The sequence below is a fragment of the Trichosurus vulpecula genome, chromosome 7, assembly GCF_011100635.1.
Source record: "Trichosurus vulpecula isolate mTriVul1 chromosome 7, mTriVul1.pri, whole genome shotgun sequence".
Classification (NCBI taxonomy): Eukaryota; Metazoa; Chordata; class Mammalia; order Diprotodontia; family Phalangeridae; genus Trichosurus; species Trichosurus vulpecula.
In genome coordinates this window covers 262,928,048-262,952,955 of record NC_050579.1, presented here as the reverse complement: position 1 = coordinate 262,952,955, position 24,908 = coordinate 262,928,048, and the positions used below count along the sequence as shown (strand labels likewise).

The window sequence follows — 24,908 nt, the reverse complement described above, 5'->3', positions numbered from 1 at the left end:
GCACTCAAAGTTTATCAGTTCTCTGGAGGTAGATAGCATTTTTCATCCCAAGTGCTTTGCAATTGTCATGGATCATTGTATTGATCATAGTAGTCTTTCTCAGTTACACATCAACACAGGCTTGACAGTATGTGGAGTTTTTCTTACGTAAGGAAAGGGAGGCATCTGCATTTTTCTGTCTGTTCTTTAGTATCAAATTTTTGTCCAAATTTTTAGGAGATTTAAAACCTTTTTTTTTTTTGTTACATTATGTCATCTGAGATTGTTTCTCTAACTTATTCCTTGTCTCTCTGAGTCACTTCTCTGCTTTAAAATATTTTAAGGGTAGAGTAGAAAAAAGAAAATTTTCATTTACTAGAAAGAGGCAAATAAAGTAGTGGCCCATTCTTTGCCCCATGGGGGTAGTTTTGTTCTAATATGTTATCAGAATAACATGTCTAAAACAGGACTGGTAGAAGGGTGTGAGAGGAGAACTCCTGTGTCTTTCCTGTTAGAGCACCTCCCCCTAGAAGAAGAAGAACTGGTTTCGTGGCCTCAAGAAAATACCATTCCATCGGCCATGTGGTCTCCACAGGACTTCTTTGACCATAGTTGAACTCCCAGGGAGTAAACAGCACACAGCAGTTATATGAGCATCTCAGCTAAAAGCATGGTCTAGTTTCCTACAGACCTGTAAAGGCTTTTAGATCTTGCTGGATTAAAATAAGTTTCCTAGTGCTTCATAGTAAGAGCTAGTAATGAAGGAGGCTGGCAAAAGACCACCTGCCTGCTGTGAGGAGTGGGAAAGTAGAGATTGGGGAAGGGTAGAGAAAAGCCCTCTAAGTTTTCGTGTTTGTTGCCAAATCAGCTATTTGGGGCCTTTTTAGCATGACCATAATGTCATTGGAAGATGCTTTTACCCTCCAGCTTTTAGTCTTCAGATGTTTAAGTATTATATAGACAAACTGAGAAAAATGGAAGTTGGTTGTCTGTGCTCCCAGAAGTGTTCTATAGCTCACAGGTAGGGCACTAGAGATGTTAATTTGCCAGCCTGCAGAAAAAAAAGGATAAGCAGGGTCTCTGTGTTCAGAGTGACAGACTCTTAAATGTTTTTGGCTATTCTTTTCTATACCTTTCCCTGGCTCTCACTAACAGTCTTACAAGTCTTCCTCCCTCTCTTCCTTCCATAACTAATTTTTTCAACCTTTTCTCTCTCCTCTCCTTATAAGCAGCCTGCAGTATTAATCACATTATATCTTTCTTGCTTTTCCTCACACAGGAGAGGCCTGAATCCCCCTCACCGTGTCAAATCCATCTCCATGACAACCTTTACTGAGCCTGAAGTGATGTTCCTCCAATCTCGTGGAAATGAGGTGAGTTCCCACAGATAAATTTTATTAGAAGGCCTGGACTTTGCCTGAAGCATGTTATAAAAGGTTTCTGTGTTTCTGAAGTTATGATATTTTTTTTTCCTTTCAGTTAGAATTTTCTTGTCTATTTTGGGGAGGACAAAAATTTTTTATTATGAATTTAAACACCAAAAAAAAAAGCTTTCCCATACACATAGCTCAATACAAAAGGATGATTTTATATGAAACTGAATCTTCATTTCAAACTACTTGCAGAGTAAAAAAAGAGTAAAATTTGCATGTTACTTTCAAGACTTCGCTGCTTGTCTGTGCTTCCTTTAGACCTTCTTCTCTTCTGTGTATTTTTTAATACAATTAAATAGCCCTTGTTTTTTTGTTGTCACTATCGCTAGTCCTTCATCCCCTCTTACCTTTCCTCCTCTCACTCTTCAATTAACTGAAAGAAAGGTGAAAAAAAAACTACTTCTAACAAATAAATAGTGGCCATATCCAAAAATCTATGTCTCTGAACCTTGTGTCCATCACTTCTCTATAGGTCTTCTGGAGACACAGTCATTAATTTGATCGGAGTTCTTAGGTCTTTCAAAGTTATTTTTCTTTAAAATGTTGTCATTGTACAAATTGTCCTCCTGGTTCTGTGATTATTCCCTCTCTAGTGTTGTCCTCCGACTCAGCCATCCATCTCTTCCTACACTGAATATGTATTCCTACACCAAACTCATATGTGTATGTTCAATACTTTGTCCATTTCAGATGAGTGTGAGATTCATCTCACACCCACTACTCTTACCCCTTCTTCTGTGTTTGTGTACTCTTCTTCTCCAGTAGCCCAATTATTAGAAAACATTCAGCTCATTCCTGTTGCTGAAATAAATTTACTTAGGTTTATTTGGATTGTTGTGTTTGTATTTTAAAAGTTCTACTCAACTCTGGTCTTTTCATCAGAAATGCTTTTAAGTGCTCTGTTCCGTTCAGGGTCAGTTCTTTTCCCTGTAGGATTATTCTCATCTTTGACATGGTAAATTACTTTTGATTATAAGACTTTTGCCGTTTGGAATATTATATTCCAAGATTTCCTTTTACACTGATAAGACTTCAGCCCAGTGCTATTTCATCACATTTATATACCATATCTTGTGCATTCATTCCTCAATTTCTGGGCCTCCCTTTCTGATTCCTATTCTTTGACACCTCAAAAAGAACTTTAATAATTTTTATACATCTACTCAATCAGTTATTTATTAAGTGCTTACTATGTGCTAGGCACTGTGCCAAGTGCTGGGGATACAAAAAAGAGGCAAAGGACTTCATTAGACTTTGTTTTGCTTAAGACTAATCCCTTTCTTAATCTTCCCTCCCTCTAATTCCTTCATCCCATTCTCCCCTTTCCCTTCTATTTCCATGTTGAGTGAACTGTGATTCTGGACTCAACTCTGTGTGTGTGTGTGTGTGTGTGTGTGTGTGTGTGTGTGTGTGTGTATTCCTTATTTTGAAGACTTCAGTTAAGAGTTTGGTTCTAGTGTCAGCTGCTTCCTCTCCACCTATCCTTTCATATATATAATATATAGATGTTTACTTGTGTACCCTTTTTTTATTTGCTAATTCTTCAACCCACTCTTTAACTTTGGACTTAATGTTAGGGTTGAGCTCTGCAACATTTCTGGGCCTATCCTGTTGTTGCTTTCTTGAAGTATTGAGTGGTGTGTTATTCCAGGATCTCAGAGACCGGTGGGGAACCTGCAGGCTTTCACTGCTCCCAAAGTGGTCTGATCAGAGTAATAGCTGTTTGTTACCTCCCTTGGCCTGAGCTCTGCAGGTACCTGACTTCTTTGGCTTTGTGTAAGAATAGATTGCTATTGGACTTAGCCCCTATCAACCAGCTGGAAAGCCTTCTTGGTTCAGAGTGACTGAAGTGTAGGCTCCCCTTTTGCCTGGGATTTCTGCCCTTTGTTATTCCTCTGTAGGCTGGTCTAGATGCTTGAAGTGAGACCCTGATCTGAGTCTGGGTTCTGAGCTACACTGCTGTTGTTGGCTTCTGACTTCCTTCTTTCTCTATACACTGTACCCAGGGCCTCCCTTCCTGGGAACACAACCCTTGTACAAAGGTCCTTTTCTTGGTCTGCCCTATATCTATGATCCAGAAATGGGGGGTAGGCAACAAAGCTGCTAGTTCACCTCCGTTCCCATTTTTGCCAGCTTTGGTTCTGCAGGTGGTCCAGTATGGGTCAGGTACCTCCTTTTGTGCTGATGCACAACATCTCTCTGGTTATTGGAATGCTGCGCATGCCACTTGCTTCTAGACAGAATCCATCCCTAGTGTTCAAAGGCCTTCTTGTTTGCCTCCCTATGCTGAACTGTGCTGGACAAAGGTCTTTCTGGATTTCTTCATCAAGATTCAGTCCACTTTTTCTAGATCTGTTTGGAGGAGTTTGTAGGTGGGAATTCAGCACACTGCTTCCTGCCACTCCAATACCTTGGCTCTAGCCAGATTGGAATGAGCGTGTTTTCCTTGGGGCTTTGAGGCAAGGCCGTCCTCTATTCCTTATTGTTTCTTCACTGGATTTAGGGCACAATTGTGTTATTTGTTCATGTGTGTCCGACAGAGTATTGATGATATAGTCTACGATCTTCGTTAGAGGTGGTAAGTCCGAGTGCCCTTGTAGAGAAACTGTCAAACACTTGGTGTTTCCATGTAGGCTGAGCACAGAAGGAAGGCTGTTTTTAAGGATTGGGGAAAAGTCTTTATGAGGTCTGGGGCCTAGTGCTAATCCAAGTCATTTACTTTAAGTTAATTCATTGCCTCTCCCCCCCCCCAAATAAGAAAAGAAAAAGAGTGACATTTTAAAACATACTCAGAAGAGAGCCGAAGAAAGTTCAGAAGGGGACTCCGACGAGCAGGATAGTGCTGAGACTGCTGTGTTAAATTTAATGTGTACTTAAAGAAAAAAACAAAACAAGCCGTAAGTAATAGACTCAGTGTCATATACAATCATTTTTCTGTTTTTTATTTATGGAAATCTTCGTGTCTGATGTTTGTCAAGTTCATAATAAAAAAAGAAAATGAATTCATTATACATAAAACTGAATTCTGAGGAAATTAGTGTTATGCCATGGAAGCAGCATATGGTACAGTGGAAAGTACACACCAGGTTTGGAGTCCAGGGACCAGGACTTGCCTATTGGCTCTGTCACTGATGAAGACGTAAAAAGCTCCAATTCTCAATTGAACAGTAGGAATTCAACATGTTATTTTTAAGCTTAAGAGGTTCTTTGTCCTAACTCTGCCAGACCTTGCTGATAACAGGAATGTGAAATAGTTCCAGGAAGTAAAGACAGCTGTCCTTTGTTTGATGTTCCTTTCCTTTGAAGATGGCCTCTTGTTGGCCCTTCTACAATCCATAAATTGTCTTAATTGATAACATTTTGTTCCCTTTTGGTGTAAAGTATAAAACCCTCTTTATGAAACTTACTCTTTGGGAAGAGGTGTCTATGTCTAAATTTCAGCCTCATTCTCTCTCTTTTGTAATTGCAGAATTAAAAAGATTCATTTGTTCCTGAGCATAATTGGCTTGATTATTAGGATTTTTTTTTCCATAACACCACTAAGCACCTAAATGACATAACTTCTATTGGCCTCAGTCTATTAAATCATCTATTAATGGAAGGATGGGATTAGGTGACGCATTTAGAGATGAGCGTCGTTTTGCCTTTATACAGGGAACTTAATCGGGATGCCCCAGGTTGTAGGTATTGACAGTTTATGCTTGTGTGACATGAAATTTCTGGGCTTTTCTTTTTTGACCATTGGGTCCTGATGGACCAGGTTCTTAAAACCTGACCATTGCTCACAAGTACCCAACACCATGATCAGATCAGAACTGTTAAACTGGGAAATGGGGTAACGGTCTGGCCAAACTGTCACTAGAGCGTTGAGACCCAGCTCTAGAGGAGTTTTCTAGATTTCTTATAGAGATTATTTTTGTGGAACTTGAACCAACCAAGGATGGATTCTTTATTCAGGACACAGCCAGGAAATGTCACCCTTCTAACACTCTAGTCCTCTTTTTAAAAATACAGAAAGATTATAAAAAAAAATTGTTAGACTGAATACATTGACAGATAATCACTGCAAATGAGTACTAACTCATAAACTCTCCTGAATCTTTTTCTATATCTTTTTCTAGATTTAAGATTGCTGCATTAGATATGCTGCATAGTTCCAAAGAGATTGAAACACTAAAAAAAATCGAGGTGATATAGGTACATTGTCAGAAAAAGCTGAAATATTTCTAGACTTTGTGTCTCCTCTTGTGCCTAGGACAGTGCTCTATACATAGACTCTTTTTTTTTTTTTTGAGGGCGGTAGGCAGGGCAGTTGGGGTTAGTGACTTGCCCAAGGTCACACAGCTAGTAAGTGTGTCAAGTGCCTGAGGCCAGATTTGAACTCAGGTTCTCCTGACTCTAGGGCCAGTGCTCTACTCACTGTATCACCTAGCTGCCCGTATGCGTAGACTCTTAGTAAATATTTGTTGAATTCAACTTCTTTTGCAAAGTAAATTCCTCCTCCTTCCTCGGCTAGGCCGAAAGGTTTGTGGGATGCTTGTTAGTGGTGTCTGTGTTCCTCACGTTGGCCAGTATGAGGAACTTGGGTCTTAAGACAAGGGCCTCTTCTTAGCCCCAAAACCACACACTTCTCGAGACCATTAGAGGCATCATTATGTTGATAAGTGTTCAACAGTTCTCTAGGGGAAAAATGCTTGCATGACACACTCTTAAGTTTAATCTGTATCATTAATATTTTCTCCATGCTTTCTTAAGTCTAGACAGTCAACAGAACAATAAATCAGGCTCTGCGTCTGCTAATTTCCAAGGCGTAAATGCTCACACTGAAAATTTTTCAGCTCACTTCTGGTTAGAGGTATGTGTGTTTTTTACTCTGTGCTATCTTCTCCAGCACCTAGGTTACCTGTCTCTCCTCTTGTACTACAGGTTTGCAGGAAGATCTGGCTGGGTCTCTTTGATGCGCAAACCTCCTTAGTCCCAGACTCTAGGGACCCTCAAAAGGTGAAGGAGTTTCTTCAGGAGAAATATGAGAAGAAGCGATGGTAATCATGGAGGAGGGAGGAAACAGTTACATAGATTATGTGTGGTATATATTCCTCTTTTCTTTCCAGATATAAACTTGAGGCTTCTCTGGAAGCTTTGGTTAAATCTTTATAGATTTAGTCATAGCTAAGTCCTGTCATAATTCTACAGAACCAGTCTTTGTTGAAGGAGAGTATTTCTTGTCCTTAGTCATTTATCACATACAATTGGTGTTCCCCAAGTTTAACAAAGCAAATGGATTATTTAGAACGTTGGGAGCAGGTAGGCAGCAATGTATATTTATTCCTACCAAGTTGCTATCTTTTGTGGGGAGAGAAATTGGAGGCAGGTATTTTAGCAGGTGGGGTTTGAACCTTCATTATCTTAATACCTTCTTAATGGTATTAAGCTTAATGGTATTTACACCCCACCCTCAGACCCCTCCTGCTTTGTAAATCATTAGGAGATATACTGACCAATTACTGTTTTGTTTTCTCAAAGAAGAAAACCATGTTGTAACCACAGTTCTTGGTTTTCTGTCCAAGGTTTTTTTTTTTTCTGTTTTGATTTCTAGTTGGAGGGTTAGTGGGAGAATGCAGATTAATTTGAATTGGGCAGTAGTATTTTAGATGTGCTCTTCATTCCAAGGGACTTGGCCTTCCGGACAGTGCTTCTTAACCTGGGATCCAAACATCGATTTCAAAGGGTCTGTGAAATTGAATGGGGAGAGAAATTTACATCTTTATTTTTACTAACCTCTGATTGAAGCTAGCCTTTCCTTTAATCATGAATGTAGGCAATAAACATTATTTTGAGAAAGGGATTATGGGCTTTGCCAGACTGCCAAAAAGGGCCATGATACAAAATAAGGTTAAGAATCCCTGGTCTTGGGGAAATGCTGTGGATTAGGAGATGTTATTAAGAGCAAAGTGTATGCACAGAGGCAAAGGTAGAAAGGATGAGAACTGGAGTGACAGATACAGAAATGCACAGTTTGGGAGCCTCACAGTGATGATAAGACTAAGACAGAAATTCTACCTGTGGGAAAGAGGCATTAAGAATTAGAGGGGGAGATATAAAAGAAAGTTCCTATAGGAAAAAGTTGGGGAGTTTCCATGTTGGCAAATATGGTAATATTTCTATCAGAAATTCTGTCAGAATTGAGTTGTTTCCTTTTAGGGTGGGGACTCACTTAGAACCCAGGTGGCTCAGCATGTTAGAATGAAGAAGATGCTCATTATCTTTATTGTGCTTATGTAGATTCCTTGTCACTGCAACTGCATGACCACCTGTCAGAAATGTTCTAGGTCAGTGGTTGTAATTAACATGTAACATAACATTAACATTACATGGAATAGGAAGATCTTCCCTGTCCATTAATAGGCTTATGTGACCTGCTTTGAGCTCTGACCTAGCGCTCAGCTGTGATGTATCCTGAGTCACATGGAACCCTTAGTGGGAGGAGCTTGCTCAATGGAAAAGGAATGGGAGGAGCTTGCCCAATAAATGTTAATTGAAATAGAATGTTGGGGAGAGAGGCAGAGCAGTGTATGAAAGCAGGAGTGGGGAGTGAGAGTGAGGCAGTGCTGAGAGAGAGAAGCAAGTGAGAGGAAGGAGGAATTTGCCTAGGGGGATTTGTGGAGAGGCCTAACAGAGAGAATGCTTGGGATGTCAGCACTCCTGGGATTAGTAATGATCAATACTTTGTTAAATCTTATGTCCTGGTATCCTAATATAAATAAATATTTTGGTTTTGCCTTTGAGGAAGAGAATTTGTTATATTTTGTGGATCTACCCTGGAAATGCATCTGCATGTTTGTAGCAGCTGCTATGGTATCACATTGGTCTTATATTTGGCTAGGAGGATGGGACTGCAAAGTGTAATGCCTCTGTTCCATGATCCATGTCCATTAACAATCTCTTGTTGAGATTGTGAAGGCTAGGATCCTGAGGGGTGGAATGTAATGGCAAGCAAAGTGGGATTTTTTGCTGTTTTTCTGTTTTGTTATTCAGTTTCCCAGCCTCAGGCTTACATGCCTCTCTGCACTGAGCCAATCAGATACGCACAAGTGGGCTCTAGCCAGTCAGACATGTGCATGTGGGCTCTACTCAAACTCAAATAAAAAGGGAGGCCACTAATGTCTACCTAGGGATCCCTGCAGACTACATATTGACTTGGTTTTAAGATGTAATATTATCTATGTTCTATTGTATTTTTATTTATCTTGTTAAATATTTCCCAAATCTGATTCAGGCCTCACTTGGGGCTTCACTTGTGCAGGCCGCATGTTTGACACCTCTGCTGTAAAGGATATCCTTGCATTGGTTGAGAGGTTGGACTAGACAATATCTAAATTCTCTTCCAACTCTGAAAACACCATGATTTGATTCAGATATTGTAATGTCTGCTTTCCTAGGAGTTGAAGGAGCACATAAACTGGGGATACTATAAGGTGTTACTCCTTCTTGTTCCACTTAGACTGTTTGTTCCTTGAAGGTATGTCCCCCCAGACCAAGTCAAGGGGCCATCCTACACCAAAAGCAGCACCTCTACCCCTACCCAAGATTCCACTGCAGATGTAAAGCCCCCGAGGACACTTCTTGGGGACCCTGTGCCCTCTGTTGCCATCTCCAGCACTAGCCAGGTAGGTGTCAGATACAAAAGCTTAATTTATAGAGGGAAAGAAGATAGAGAACAATGTTTCAGTCTTTGAATCCTATAGATTGATTGACAAGACAACAGGGCAGAACCTTTACCATGAACTCTGCTTGTGTGTCACTGTCTGCTAAAAAAATATCCCTGGATCTTACCCTTGTTTAAAAAAAAAAGGAATAAACTGGCAGGAAATAGGGTGAAGGAAAGCACGGACTTACTGATTTTATGTTTAGAGGGAGCCATAAAAGGGCCTTTGGGTTGGGGAACCTTCTTCAGCAACTCAGGAAAAGTAGAAATCTGGTTGATAATAGCCACAGTTGGAATTGAATACTGTGTTATTTGCTGATAATGTTTCACTGAGGCTATTGTCTTTCCTATATAGACCCTAGCCTAAGATCCTGTGAGCTTAGAAATTGGAATGTAAAGGAAACCATCCTATCTTGCTCCCTGGAATTTTCTCAGTATAGAGACCTCATGATTTCCAATGCATCTTACTCTCTGGACTAGAACAATACAAAATCAGAGGAAGTCCTGGAAGTTTTTTAGGATTCTTGGCTCCATAATTATTATAATTCATTCCTCCCTAGTCTGTCCCTCAGGCTCGGCTCTCCCAACACCCATGCTCTCAACCACCCTCCCTCCCTCCAGTCAAGAAAGCTAGCACTGACCTTCTGGCTGACATTGGTGGAGACCCTTTTGCTGCTCCCCAGCCGGCATCGAACTTTGCTGTCTTTGGGGGTAAGTTGGATCCAGACTTTAAAAAACAAAAAGTTTCATGTATTCAAAATACATCAGGCCTAGTAGAGCGCATTTCTTTGGGGTAACTTGCATTCTATAAGATCTTGGAATTAGTTGGCGGCGGGGAAGGATATTAGAGTAATTTCATATTGGTTAGTGGGGAGAGGTTGAGAAGAAGAAAAAGTGGTCATAACACTGGGAGCTTGGGTTGAGGTACTAAATAAACTGGGAGGAGGTACTAAATGAAACCTGCTGCTTGGAGTCCCAGAGCTTCCTCTTAAACTTCTGAAAATGATCTCTGTCTTTTTATTCCCCTTTTTGTCCTCTCCTGCTTTGCAAATGGTTTGGAGGAGGCATGATGAAGCTGCTGCCCCATTGTATTGGCCAGCGGAGGCTGAAGAGTGTTATCTGCCTCTCTGCCTTGCTCCACCCCCACTCCCTACCCAAACCCATCTGATTCTGTTGAATCCTAGTTCCATACCTTGTGAAAACATGCTGAATCAGACCAAGGTTTTGGTGGCAACGTGATGTGAAACAGAATTACAGCTGCCTTGACCCACTGAGTGATAGGCAGTAGAGTTCCAAATGACATAGAGGGGCTAAACTGGTAAAGATGAACTGCATCAGATGAAATCTTATAGGGATCAACGTGAAATTCTGTACTTGGGCTCAAAAATTCAACCTCCTCAGGTTGTCCTGTTGGAGAAATCATGACCAGATAGCATTTTCAGTGAAAATGACCTGGGAATTTTAGTGAACTGTAAGCTCAACATGAGTCAACACTGTGACAGGTAGCCCAAAAGCTAATGCTGTTGTAGGCTACCTGATGCCCAGTAGGGAGAGGAGAGGATGCCAGGAACGGGAGCCGTTTGGATTCTGCCTTCCCACCCAGGGTGAATTAATCCGTGAAGCCTTGGAACTTGACCTCAGTTAGAGCTCTTCTGAATTGGAGGGGGTTAGTCCTCCATGTCTAGCCAGCCAAAGACCTAGCTTCATCTCACCAATACACCAGGGCCCAGGCCACCTTTCCCTCCCTCCCTCCCTTCAATTCTTCTCCTGGGAATAACAATCAGTTCAGCATTACCATTACTACTGGAAGGGGCATAGTAATCTTGTGCTCTCTTGTTCTCTCCACAGTCCCTGGAATTCTGAGTTGAAGAATGCCTAGACCAGGAATGGGGAACCTGCAGCCTGGAGACCATATCTAGGTCATTGGGTGTGGCCTTTTGGCTGAGTCCAAGTTTTACAGAACAAATCCTTTTATTAAGAGGATTTGTTCTGTGAAGTTTGAATTCAGTCAAAGGGCCACACTTGAGGACCTAGAGGGCCACATGTGGCTTTGAGGCTGCAGGTTCCCCACCCCTGGCCTAGACCTAAGCTCCCATCCCTGGCCAACACTCCTCACTCTCTTACATTTTTCCTAGGTCCCTCTCCAACTTCACCCTCCCATCCATTGTGCCTTCTAGAACCTTGTTTCTCTTTTTATCAAATCATATTTGAGATTAGATTTTCCTCTCAGAGTCCTTCCATCTCCTGGCCATCAGAAAAACCTCTCTCCTCAATGGCATGGCACTCCTGACCACCCTTTTCCAGTTGTACCATCTCCCATCCCCACTGACATAGTGGCCTAGGAGGGGGAGAAGGCATGCTTTTTGCTTCTTAACCACCTTCATTTACCTACTGCTCCTCCTTTGAGATTAACTTCATCCAAAATAACCACCCAGATCCTGGTTATTGATAGGCTGTCAGGTCATTTTTTCTCCTTTGCAGTGAAGTTCAGCATCCACTTCAGTCTATTCCGCCTGACCTTGGTGCCTGTGTTGTCTTCCTATCTCCCTCTTGCTTTCACAGCCAGACTCTGAGAGAAAGCTTTCTGTACTCTTTACTTCTTTCTTCCCTCCCACTCATTTCTCAGTTCCTTGCAGTCTCACTTTCCTCTCTACAATTAAAGCTACAGTCTCCAAGGACTCCAATGATCTCTTTACTGTTAAATCCAATGGCATTTTCTAGGTCCTCTTCTTTCTTGACCTCTCTGCAGTGTTCAGTGCTGTTGACCACCCTCCTCTTCTCTTTCTCTCATCCCTGGGTTTTCACAGTGCTACTTACTCATAGTTCTCTTTCTACAAGACACACCATTCATTCTCTTTCTCTTGCAGTTCAATTGTGTTCTGCCTGCTGTGTGTAGGTGTACGTCATGGCTTTGTTCTGTATGCGTTCTTCTTTCCTAATACCTTATCTCTTGGTGATCTTTTCTGCTCCCATGGTTTCTCACCTATTATCTCTGTGCAGAGGAGTTCTAAATCTACACATCCATTCCCCTTCTCTCTTCAGAGCACTTGTCTTGCCTCTCGAGTGGCTTCTGTGACATACCCGCCTGGATAAGTATCTTGAGCTGAACATGTCTTAAACAGAACTCATTATCTTTCTCTTTAAACCCATTTCCTCTTAACTTCCCTATCTCTGTCAAGAGAAACACCATTCTTCTAGTCACTCAAGTTTGCACCTTGAAGTTATGTGTTCAACGTTTCTTTCATCAGTCTCTTTTTCTCAGCTCATACCATAGCCACCCTATTCCAGGCCTTCATAACATTTTGCTTGGACTGTGACCCCTGCTAATGGATCTTTCTTCTTCAAGACTCTCTCATCTTTAATGTGTCTTCCATGCAGTTGCCAAAATTCTGTATCTAAAGTACAGGGATAAACATGACACTTCTCTGCCCAGGAAGCTATGTTTCCCCATTGCCTTAGGATAAATTACAAACTCTGTTGGACATTTAAATTCCAACCTGCCTGTCTTTCTAGGCTTATTATACTTTATTCCCCGACATGTTCTCTATGTACCAGTCAAACTGGCTTACTTGGTATTCCCTATACAGGAGATTCTATTTCCTACCTCCATACTTTCACAAAGGCTTTCTGTCCCTCATATCTGGAATGCTCTCCCTTCTCACCTCTGTCTTTTTGAATCCCTAGTTCCCTTCAAGACTTAGCTCAGGTGCCACCTCCTACAAGAGGTTTTTCCTGACTTTCATAGTTGTTTAAGAATCTCTCCTCCCTCACTCTTTGTAAAGCCTGTGTTTATGGAAACATTGTGTTCCCCACTAGAGTATAAGCACATTGAGAGAAATACAGGACAGCGATTCTTGATCTGCTTTGTGTCCTAGACCCTCTGGGCAGTCTAAAGTCTGTAGACCACTTCTAGGATTACTGTTTTTAAATATGTAAAATAAAATAGAATTAAAAGGAAATCAATTATACTAAAGTACAGTTAACAAAATATTTTTTTTTCTAATTCTCAGACCCTAAGTTTAATAACCCATTTAGTAAAAGTTTGTAGATTGACTTAGAGTTGTATTGTGTTCTAATGGTCAGACCATAATCTAGAACATTGTGTTCAGTCTGTGGCACCATACTTTAGGAAGAATACAAAGGTAGAGAGGAATGTGAGATTATAACACCATATAGGGGATGGTTAGCAGAGAGAAGAGATGACTCAGGGCAAATAATAGCAGTCTTTAAGGATTTGAAAAAGGCCCTTATGAAAGAAAGAAGTAGTGATATAGCAGAAAGACTACAGAAACACAGAAAACCATTCAAATCCTATCTCATTAACACTTAACTCCTTGGGTGACTATGGGCAAATTATTTAACCTCTCTGAGCTGTGATTTCCGTATCTGTAAAATAGTTCCTATCTCACAGAATTGTTTGAGGTTCAAGTGAAATAATTTATGTGAAGTGCTTGCAAACCTTAAAGTGGCATATAAATGTCAGTTATTATTGTTAACATAAAAAGGAGTGAGCAAAGAAACTACAGTATGATGAAAGTAACCAGAAATAACAAACAAGGTATCAATATTAAACTTTTATGCTCCAAATGCCTTAACAGAAAAATTCAAAATGAAAAGCAAGAAGATAGAGAGAGTAATACAGTAATGGTAAGAGAGTTCAGTTGTTCCTTTCTCAATTTTGGACAAATCTAACAAAGATAAACAAAAGGGAAATTATAGAATTGGACACATTGTTGGAGAATCTAAAGGTTTCTGATATCCCCAAATGAGACTGCTTAAGAATAGAAGTATTTCTTTTTTCTTTTTCTTAATATTTATTTAGTATTTTATTTTGCCCCAGTTACATGTAAAAACAATTTTTAACATTTGTTTTTAAAACTTTTGAGTTTTAAATTCTCTCCCTTCCTCCTTCCTTACCCCCTCATTGAGAAGGCAAGCAATTCGATATGGGTTATACATGTGTAGTCATGCAAAACATATCTATAATAGTCATGTTGTGGAAGAAAACATAGACAAAAAAAACCTCAAGAAAACTGAAGTAAAAAAAAGTACACTTCAATCTGTATTCAGACACCATCAGTTCTTTTTCTGGGGACGGAGAGCATTTTTCATCCTAAGTCCTTCAGAGCTGTCTTGGATCATTGTATTGCTGAGCACAGCCAAGTCATTCACAGCTGATCATCTTACAATACTGCTGTTACTTCGTACGCAGTACACAGCCTGTGCAAGTCTTTCCGGATTTTTCTGACAGCATCCTGCTCATCATTTCCTATAGTATAATAGTATTCCATCATAATCACATATCACGACTTGTTTAGCCATTCCCCAGTTGATGGACATCCCTTCAATTTAGAGTATAAGTATGTCATAACACCACATGGAATTTGTAGAGAAATTACTTATGTATTAGAGACTGTACACAGAGAAATTGCAAATGAATGTCAAAAAGAAAGAAATAGTAATCAGTTCAGAGAGCACAAAGAAAAGACACAGACACAAATGGAAACTTAACAGCGAAATCCTAAATAATGAGTGGGTCAAAGAACAAATCATAGGAACAACAATTTACGTGAAAGAAAATGATATTGATGAAACAATGGACCAAAATTCCTGTATGTACCTAGTAACAGTCTCGGGCAGGAAAAGCATATCCTTACAGACATATGTTTGCAAAATTGAAAAAGATAAGACTAATGAAGTGAACATGCATTTTAAAAAATTAGAAAGCCAGCAAATCAACAAACATAAAATAAGCACAAAAGAGGATGTGTTAAAAATTAGAGGAGAAATAGATAAAACTGGAAACCAAAAAAACTGTAGAAATGACTAATAAAACCAACAGTTTGTTCTTTGAAAAAGCTAATGAAATTGACAAATAATTAGCCAATATGATTAAAAACAAGAGAAAATCAAATCAAATCAAATCAGCAACACAGCAAACAACGTGAAATCGCAACAAAATGAGAGGAAATTTAAAAAATGATCAGAACCTACTATATACAATTAGTTATATTCTAACAAAACTAAATACAAAAGAAATAAAGCAGTACCTTCAAAAATATAAAATATCGGGGTAGCTAGGTGGCGCAGTGAGTAAAGCACCAGCCCCGGAGTCAGGAGGACCTGAGTTCAAATGCGGCCTCAGACACTTGACACCCTTACTAGCCGTGTGACCTTGGGCAAGTCACTTAACCCCAATTGCCCTGCTTCCTCCTCTCCAAAAAAAAAAAAGAATCCCAACAATATAAACTGTCTTAACTAACAGAACACCAAATAGAAATCTTAATCAATTTCAGAGGAGGAAATAGAAGTAGCTGTAAAGGAACTACTAAAGGAAAAAAGCTCTTGATTCTGTTGAATTCACAGGAGAATCATATTAAACTTTCATTTATTACCACTACTGTACAAATTATTCTCAAAAATTGGGAAAGAAAACACCCTATCAGAGGAGACAAATATCATTCTAATACTTAAACTGATACCCAAGCCAGGAAAAGATTCAACTATAGACTAATGATTTTAATGAACACTGATTGAAAATTTTTAAATAAAATCCTGTCAGATGACATAAATTCATCAAAGAAATCATTCATCATTATACCAGGGAGGTAAGAATGGCTCAACATTAGAAAATCAACATAACTAATCATATTAAAAAATAAAAATATCTAATTATTGTTGTTAGATTTGTTCTGCTTGACCTTTCAGGGAGGTAAGTGTATGTACCATGAAAGGGAAAACTTCTTAATAGTTAGACTTGTACAGAAATGTAATGGGTGGAAGGAGTTTCCCTTTATTGAAGAAAAAAATTGTTAATTCTATATTCTGAATCTTAGTCTACCAGAAACGGTTTTACTCCATTTCATAGTAATCAAGTTTCCAAACATTTCTGGTTTAGAGGGATGTCCAACTTGGCATACCCGCCACCATCCATACCCTTAGACACATCATTTCCCTCTGCACATGCCCTTAGATGCATACCCCAAGATGATGAGCTAATATTTATGAGAATCCTAAAGAGAAAAATCTCAACATGCTGAAATGCAGTTTGGGGTTAACATTTATAGCAGTAGTCACTTAATCTTCAACCAGAACTGCTAAATTTTTGCCTTAACCTCTCCCCTTAAGGCTTATAGGGGTCCTCTTGATATTAGTATCACAATCTTTTCTGAAACAGAATCCATTATTCAGGGTACTTTCCTGAGAGTTTCACAGGCTAGTCACTTCTGGGATTGGGGAAGGCAAGGAATTTAGAGGATTTTAATCCATTTCCTTAAGAAAGTTGTGTTTTGTTCTTTATCTAACCCACCCTAAGAGAACAGATCTGGAAAGAGTTTTTAAATTAGAAAAAATATTTCTTTGTATTTCTTGAGAAACTAAAAAAAAAAAAAGCTTTTTGATATGTATCCAAACCCTTTGCTGGAGGTCTTCAAACAAAGGCTGTATGACTACGTTTGGAAGTTGTTGTAAAACGGGTTCTGCGTTAGGCAGAGGTTAGATTATATTGGCTCCAAAGCTTCTTTTGCTTCTAAAATTTATTGATTATGATTCTGTGAAGAGGTGGAACTCAGAAAACTTGGGCCCCTTTCAAGTGTCCCTTTCTGTCTGCACATGCCCGGGTCCACTCTCGGGATTGTGGGTCTCTGAGATCATTCATTTCATCTGCCTAGCCTAGAGAGCTGTGTGGTAAAGCAGAAATCCTTTAAGCATTGCTTTCTAGCTCTAGCCCTGCTGGTGTGTAACTACTCTGTTCACTCGGCTTACAGGCCAGGGGACTTCCCATGGAGGCTTTGCCAACTTTGATGCCTTTGGGAGCAGCCCTTTCTCCTCTGCAATTGGATGTGTCCCTCCAGCTGGCCAGGCTTTGTTCCAGACCCAGCCAACACCCATAGGTAACTGGGGTTCATTGTTTTTCTCTCAGCTCCTTGCCCTTCCTTCCCCATTTTCCCCATTCTCATTCCATCACTGCGTCCAAGGCTTGGGTAGAGGAGAGTTAGAATTCAGTATAACTTAAAAGACTAATGAGCCATTTATGGCTGGCCTTCTCAGAGGAGGAAGACTCGACTATTTTCTTCTTTCACCAAAAACCAAAGGGAAAGACCAACACTGCAGTAGGTATAAAAGCTGAATTCAGCCAGGACTCTATTTCCGACTGGAAAGACTAGGCCCCTTGAGAGCACGAGAGCAAGCCTGGGCATAGTTTATTTCTCTCTGGATATCTCTATATTGTTTTTGGGGTAGCTAGGGGTAGGGTGGGGAGGGGCTCAGCCCAGAAGAGGCCTCACCGCTGTAGACAGTGGGTGTCAGAGATTCAGAATAAAGGCACCCTTAGTGTCATCCAGGCCATTCTCCTCATTTTGTGGGTAAGGAAACAAAGACCCAGTGTGGGTAAGCCCAGGATCATCTATAGGTATTAAAAGACAGGCCTGACATTTGACCTCAGATGGTCTTTGTCCTGCTCTTCATTCTCTCCCTGAGCAGTGACCACCCTGAGGCACTTAAGGATTGAGCCCCAGAATTAATAAGCCTCTTGTTTGAGGGCAACTAAGTGATAGATTGACTGCTCTTCTCTGTTGATTTTCTTTCACTCTTTTCCTCTTCCCTCCCTATTGCTAGCCAGTCAGATGCTTACTGGAAGTTACAGCTTTGGTAAGTTCCTTTCTCTGAGCCAAAGGGCAGAAACAGACTTTCTCATATTTAAAGATCCCTTCGTTAGACCTTCTAGCATTCATATCATAGATGAGAAAGTTAAAAGTCTAGAGAGGGTTTTTTTAATTTAATATTTTTCCCCAATTACATGTAAAAACAATTTTTAGCATTCTTTTTTAAATTTTAGAGTTCCAAATTCTCTCCCTCCCTTCCATCTCTCCTCCTTCTACTCCTTCTGCCTCTCCCCGGTCCCACTGAGAAGACAAGCAGTTTGAAATAAGTCATACATATGCAGTCATGCAAAATACATTTCCATGTTAGCCGTGTTGTGAAAGAAACTGCAGACAAAAAACCCCAAGGAAATTAAAGAAAAAGTGTACTTCCATCAGTTCTTTCTCTGGAGGTAGATAGCATTTTTCATCCTGAGTCTTTCAGAATTGTCTTAGGTTGTTGTATTACTAAGAATAGCTAAATCATTCTCAGTTACAGTTTTGCTGTTACTGTACACACTGTTCACCTTGTTCTGTTCATTTTACTTTTCATCAATTCGTGTAAGTCCAGATTTTTCTGAGAGCATCCTGCTGGTCATTTATATAGCACAATAGTATTCCATCACAGTCATATACAACGACTTGTTCAGCCATTCCCCAGTTGATAGAGATCCCCTTAATTTCCAGTTCTTTGCCACCACTAAAAGAGCTGCTGTAAATGTTTCTTAACATGTAGGTCCTTTTCATTTTTGTTCTTTTCATCTCTTTGGGACAGTAGTGGTATTGTTTGGTCAAAGGGTATGCATGGTTTTATATTCCTTTGGGCATAGTTCCACATTTGCTCTACAGAATGGTGAATCAGTATACCACTTCACCAAGAGTATGTTAGTGTCTCAGTTTTCCCACATTTCCAATATTTGTCATTTTCCTTTTCTGTCTTATTAGCCAATCTTGATAGAGTTGTTTTAATTTGCATTTCTCTAACCAATAGTGATTTAGAGCATTTTTTCATATTACCATAGATAGCTTTGATTATTTCATCTGATAACTGGCAGTTTACATCCATCCTTTGACCATTTTTCAATTCAGGAGTGGCTCTTATTTCTATAAATTTGATTCAGTTCACTGTCTCCGTCTCTCTGATACACACACACACACGCACACACACACACACACACACACACACACACACGTGTGTGTGTGAATATGTGAAGGTGAATATGTGTGAATGGCTCTTATTTCTATAAATTTGATTCAGTTTACTCTCTCTGCCTCTGTCTCTCTGATATATACACACATATACACACACCTATATATACATATACACACAAATATACATATATGTGAGAAATGGGGTATTTATTAGAGAAACTTGGTGTAAATTTTTTTCACACTTATGATTACTATGTATTTCTGTCTATCCTCTTTTCCCCATTTATCCTACTCTCTTCTTTCCTTTTACCCTGTCCATTTTCAAAAGTGTTTTGCTTCTGTCTTTTACCTCACCCAATCCTCCCTCCCTTCTGTCAGCCTTCCCCACCTTCTCATATACCCTTCCTCTCCTACTTTCTTGTATGTTAAGATAGATTTTTCTACCCAGCTGAGTGTGTATGTTATTCCCTCTTTGAGGCAATTCCACTGAGAGTAAGGTTCAAGTGCTCCCCTCCTCTCCCTCCTCATTCCCCTCCACTATAAAAGCTTTCATGCCTCTTTTTAAAAAATCATTATTTATTTAATATTTTTAGTTTTCAGCATTAATTTTCACAAGAGTTTGAATTACAAATTTTCTCCCCATTTCTACCTTCCCCCCCACTCCAAGATGGCATATATTCTGATTGCCCCTTTCCCCAGTCAGCCCTCCCTTCTGTCACCCCACTCTCTCCATGCCCTTTTCCCTTACTTTCTTGTAGGGCAAGATAGGTCTTTATACCCCATTGCCTGTATATCTTATTTCCTAGTTGCATGCAAAAACTTTTTTTTTGAACATCTACTTTTAAAACTTTGAGTTCCAAATTCTCTCCCTTCTTCCCTCCCTACCCACCCTCCCTAAGAAGGCAAGCAATTCCACATAGGCCACATATGTATTATTATGTAAAACCCTTCCACACTACTCATGTTGTGAAAGATTAACTATATTTTGCTCCTTCCTGTCCCCCTTTATCTAATTTTCTCTCTTGACCCTGTTCCTTTTCAAAAGTGTTTGCTTCCTCCCCCTATCTGCCCTCTCTTCTATCGTCCCCCCTTTTTTATCTCCTTCCTCCTTCTTTCCTGTGGGGTAACATACCCAATTGAGTGTGTATCTTATTCCCTCCTCAGATCCGATGAGAGCAAGATTCACTCATTCCCCCTCACCTGCCCCCTCTTCCCTCCCAATAGAACTGCTTTTTCTTGCCACTTTTGTGTGAGATAATTTACCCCATTCTATGTCTCCCTTTCTCCCTCTCTCAATATAGTCCTCTCTCATCCCTTAATTTGATTTTATTTTTTAGATATCATTCCTTCTTATTCAACTCACCCTGTGCCTTCTGTCTATATATATAAAATATATATGTATATTACCTTCATCAACCCTAATACTGAGGTCTCATGAATTATACACATCATCTTTCCATGTAGGAATGTAAACAAAACAGTTCAACTTTAGTAAGTGCCTTATGATTTCTCTTTCTTGTTTACCTTTTCATGCTTCTCTTGATTCTTGTGTTTGAAAGTCAAATTTTTTATTCAGCTCTGGTCTTTTCACTGAGAAAGCTTGAAAGTTCTCTATTGTATTGAAAGTCCATATTTTGCCTTGGAGCCTTCTACTCAGTTTTGCTGGGTAGGTGATTCTTGGTTTTAATCCTAGCTCCATTGACCTCCAGAATATCATATTCTAAGCCCTTGGATCCCTCAGTGTAGAAGCTGCTAGATCTTGTGTTATCCTGATTGTGTTTCCACAATACTCAAATTGTTTCTTTCTGGCTGCTTGCAGTATTTTCTCCTTGATCTGGGAGCTCTGGAATTTGGCGACAATATTCCTAGGAGTTTTTTTCTTTTTGGGATCTTTTTCAGGAGGCAATCAGTGGATTCTTTCTATTTCTATTTTACCCTCTGGCTCTAGAATATCAGGGCAGTTTTCCTTGATAATTTCTTGAAAGATGATATCTAGGCTCTTTTTTGATCATGGCTTTCAGGTAGTCCAATAATTTTTAAATGATCTCTCCTGGATCTATTTTCCAGGTGAGTGGTTTTTCCAATGAGATATTTCACATGGTCTTCCATTTTTTCATTCCTTTGGTTCTATTTTATAATATCTTGATTTATCATAAAGTCACTAGCTTCCACTTGCTCCAGTCTAATTTTTAAGGTAGTATTTTCGTGGTCTTTTGGACCTCCTTTTCCATTTGGCTAATTCTGCCTTTCAAGGCATTCTCCTCATTGGCTTTTCAGAGCTCTTTTGCCATTTGAGTTAGTCTATTTTTTAAGATGTTATTTTCTTCAGTAATTTTTTTGGGTCTCCTTTAGCAAGTCATTGACTTGTTTTTCGTGGTTTTCTCGCAGCACTCTCATTTCTCTTCCCAATTTTTCCTCTACTTCTCTAACTTGCTTTTCCAAATCCTTTTTGAGCTCTTCCATGGCCTGAGACCAGTTCATGTTTTTCTTGGAGGCTTTTGATGTAGGCTCTTTGACTTTGTTGACTTCTTCTGGCTGTATGTTTTGGTCTTCTTTGTCACCAAAGAAAGATTCCAAAGTCTGAGTCTGAATCTGAGTCCCTTTTTGCTACCTGGCCATGTTCCCAGCCAACTACTTGACCCTTCAGCTTTTTGTCAGGGTATGACTACTTGTAGAGTAGAGAGTATTTTGTCCCAAGCTTGAGGGGCTGCACTGTTGTTTTCAGAGCTATTTCTACACAGCAGGCTGTGCTACACCAGTGCTCCTCCTCCCCCAAGAACCGCCACATAATTCCTCCCACCAGGTGGGCCTGGGGCCAGAAGCAGCTGCAGTTGTAGTTCTGTCCTCAGAGCTGCACCACTTCCGCGCCCCTGGGCAGTGGCCGAACCACGAACTTCTTTCACTCTGTCCCAGCAGCTTTTCCCAATAACCTTCTCTGTTGCCTTTGGTGTCTGTGGGTTGAGAAGTCTGGTAACTGCCACAGCTCACTGATTCAGGGCACTGGGCCTGCTCTGCCTGGCTCCTGGTCTGGTTGGTATGGGTGCAGCTCACACTGGGCTCTGCTCTGCTCCACGTGATAGACCTTACCCCGTGACCATCGAGTCTGTCCTGGGCTGGAGCCCTGCTTCCCTCTGCTATTTCGTGGGTTCTGCAGCTCTAGAATTTGTTCAGAGCCATTTTTATAGGTGTTTAGAGGGTCCTGGGGGAGAGCTTTAGGCAAGTCCTTGCTTTCCAGCCGACATCTTGGCTCTACCCCCCCTAGACTTCTTCATGCCTCTTTTAATGTTGATATAATTTACCCCATTCTACCTCTTCCTTTCTCATTCTCCCAGTGTATTCCTCTTTCTCACTCCTTAATTTTATTTTTTTACGTAATTATCCTCTGATATTCAATTCACACCTCTCTCTTCTATCTATGTATATATTCCTTCTACCTGCTCTAATAATGAGAAAGTTTTTAGAAGTTACAAGTATCATTTTCCCCTGTAAGAATGTAAACAGTTTAACCTTATTGAATCCCTTATGATTTCTTCTCTTGGCTGTTTATCTTTTTTCATGCTTCTCTTGAGTCTTATATTTTTGGAAATTACATTTTCTATTCAGCTCTGGTCTTTTCATTAGGAACACTTGAAAGTCCATTATTTCATTGAATGTCCATTTTTTCCCCTGAAGGAGTTTGCTCAGTTTTGCTAAGTTGTAATTCTACCTTTTTTGCCTTCCAGAATATTACATTCCAGTCCTTTAATTGCTAAAAGTTTTGTTATCCTGACTGTGACTCCACAGTATTTGAATTGTTTCTTTTTGGCTGCTTGCAGCATTTTCTCCTTGACTTGAGAGCTCTGGAATTTGAGGGTTTAATATTCCTGGGAGTTTTCCTTTTGTGACCCTCTTTCAGAAGGTGGTTGGCAGATTCTTTCAATTTCTGTTTAACCCTCTGGTTCTAGAATATCAGGACAGTTTTCCAAAGATGATGTCTAGGCTCTTTTTTTGATCATGGCTTTCAGGTAGTCCAGTATTTCTTAAATTGTCTCTCCTCAATCTATTTTCCCTCTCCTTGATCTGTGTGCCAGGTCAGTTGTTTTTCCTGTGAGATATTTCACATTTTCTTCTATTTTTTTTTTCATTCTTTTGCTCGTTTTTTGCTGTCTCAAAGTCATTAACTTCCACTTGCTCAATTCTAATTTTTAAGGAATTATTTTCTTCAGTGAGCTTTTTACTTCTTTTCTACTTGACCAAATGTTTTAAGGAGTTCCTCTTGTCAGTGAATTTTTGTTCCTCTTTTTCCATTTGGCCAGTTCTGCTTTTTGAGGCATTCTTCTTTTCATTGCATTTTTGTGCCACTTTTACCATTTGGCCTATACTGTTTTTTAGGGTGTTATTTTCTTCAATATTTTTTTTGTGCCTCCTTTACCAAGCTGTTGACTTTTTTCATAATTTTTTTGCCTCATTTCTTTTCCCAATTTTTCCTCTACCTCTGTTACTTGATTTTTATAATCCTTTTTGAGCTCTTCCATGGCCTGAGACCAATTCATATTTTTCCTTTGAGGCTTTTTTTTTTGGAGGGGGGAAGGCAGGCAATTGGGATTAAGTGACTTGTCCAAGGTCACATAGCTAGTGAATGTGTCAAGTATCTGAGACTGGATTTGAACTCAGGTCCTCCTGACTTCAGGGCTGGTGCTCTACTCACTGTGTCACCTAGCTGCCCCACTTTGAGGCTTTTGATGTAGCAGTTTGACGTTGTTATTTGTATTTTGATCTTCCCTGTCACCATGGTAACTTTGTGTAGTCAGAATCTTTTTCTGCTGTTTGCTCATTTTTCCAACCTACTTAAAATTAAAAATGAAGCTTTTTAACTATGCTAAAGTAGGGCTCTGCTTCCAGAGTGGAGGAAGGCCTGTCTCAAGCTTCATGTTTGTTGTGCAACTGTTTTCAGAGACAATTCTGGGGACCTGTAAATTTTCAGTCCTTTCAAAGTGTTATGATATAGGGAATTGTGTTTACTTCTCTCCTGGCCTGTTTTCTGGTCTGTGAGTGACCATGAGTGCTCTTTTCTACCCTGGGACTGTGAACAGGGCCATAGCTCTCCTTTGGCCACAAGCTCTGGTTTGCTAGTGCTCCTCTTTGCCGTGGGACTGAGACCCAGGATTTTGACCCAGATCCAAGTACAGGCAGTGCAACATAGTCTTGCCTCTGGTGCCAGCAAAGGAACCTCAGTAATCTCCTGACAAGTTGTCTGATCCCTTATTGTCCATGGGCTGAGAGGTCCAGCAACTGCTGCTGCTGCCATGGTAGCCCCCAAAGCCTGCGGCTGGAATGTACCGCTCCACTATTATACTAGTGCTATAGACTTTTCCTGCTGACCTTTTAAATTGTTTTGGGCTGAAAAATTGTTTCAGCCTGTCCTTTTGTGGTTCTGACACTTCAGAATTTGTTTTGAGGAATTATTTAAAGTTATTTGGAAAAGTTTTGGGGCAACCTTTTTCTCCCCCATTTTGCCTCCACCTCCCGCCCCAGGGCAGGGCTTAACTGAGGCTCAGGATCACACAGAAAGTTAACGGATGAGCCAGGACTAAAAACAAAATCTTCTCATGCCAACTCTTTCTGCCACTCTGAGACAGAGGTATTAGTCCCCATGGTCATAGTTGGAAACTCAGAAGTCAGATGGGGGAGGAGGGAGTGACTCCCACTTTGGCCTGGCGCAGGTTGGGGGAGGGGAGAGAGTATGAGTTGGATACTCTTCCCTTCCTCCCTTTTACTTTCCCTTTCTCTCTTTTCTGTCTTTAGAGGCAGCAGTATGCAGCATACACAGATTATCCCCAACTTCCTATCTCTTTCAACTTTTGTTTAGGTTTCTGACATTGGATGAGCAAACTAGCCTTGGAATAAACATTTGTTAGGGATTTGAAAAGCTATAGCAATACAAAGATGCCATTCACATGGCTTTAGGTGGATGCTTTGGCATCTGGGGTAATATTCTCCCGGACTGTCCTAATGTGCAGT

At 40.2% G+C, this 24,908-nt stretch overlaps 1 protein-coding gene across 2 annotated transcripts in view; it reads left to right on the top strand.

Moving 5' to 3' along the window:
• Nucleotides 1-24,908, top strand: part of AGFG2 (ArfGAP with FG repeats 2) — a 49,982-nt gene that overhangs the window by 14,416 nt on the left and 10,658 nt on the right. Inside the window, exons 2-6 of one of the 2 annotated variants that reach the window (XM_036768595.1) lie at nt 1,259-1,352; nt 6,339-6,454; nt 8,932-9,079; nt 9,678-9,828; nt 16,884-17,009. In XM_036768595.1, the coding sequence (XP_036624490.1) occupies nt 1,259-1,352; nt 6,339-6,454; nt 8,932-9,079; nt 9,678-9,828; nt 16,884-17,009 (635 nt within the window). The remainder of the gene's footprint in view (nt 1-1,258; nt 1,353-6,338; nt 6,455-8,931; nt 9,080-9,677; nt 9,829-16,883; nt 17,010-24,908) is intronic. The other variant, XM_036768596.1, reaches the window with a different exon arrangement.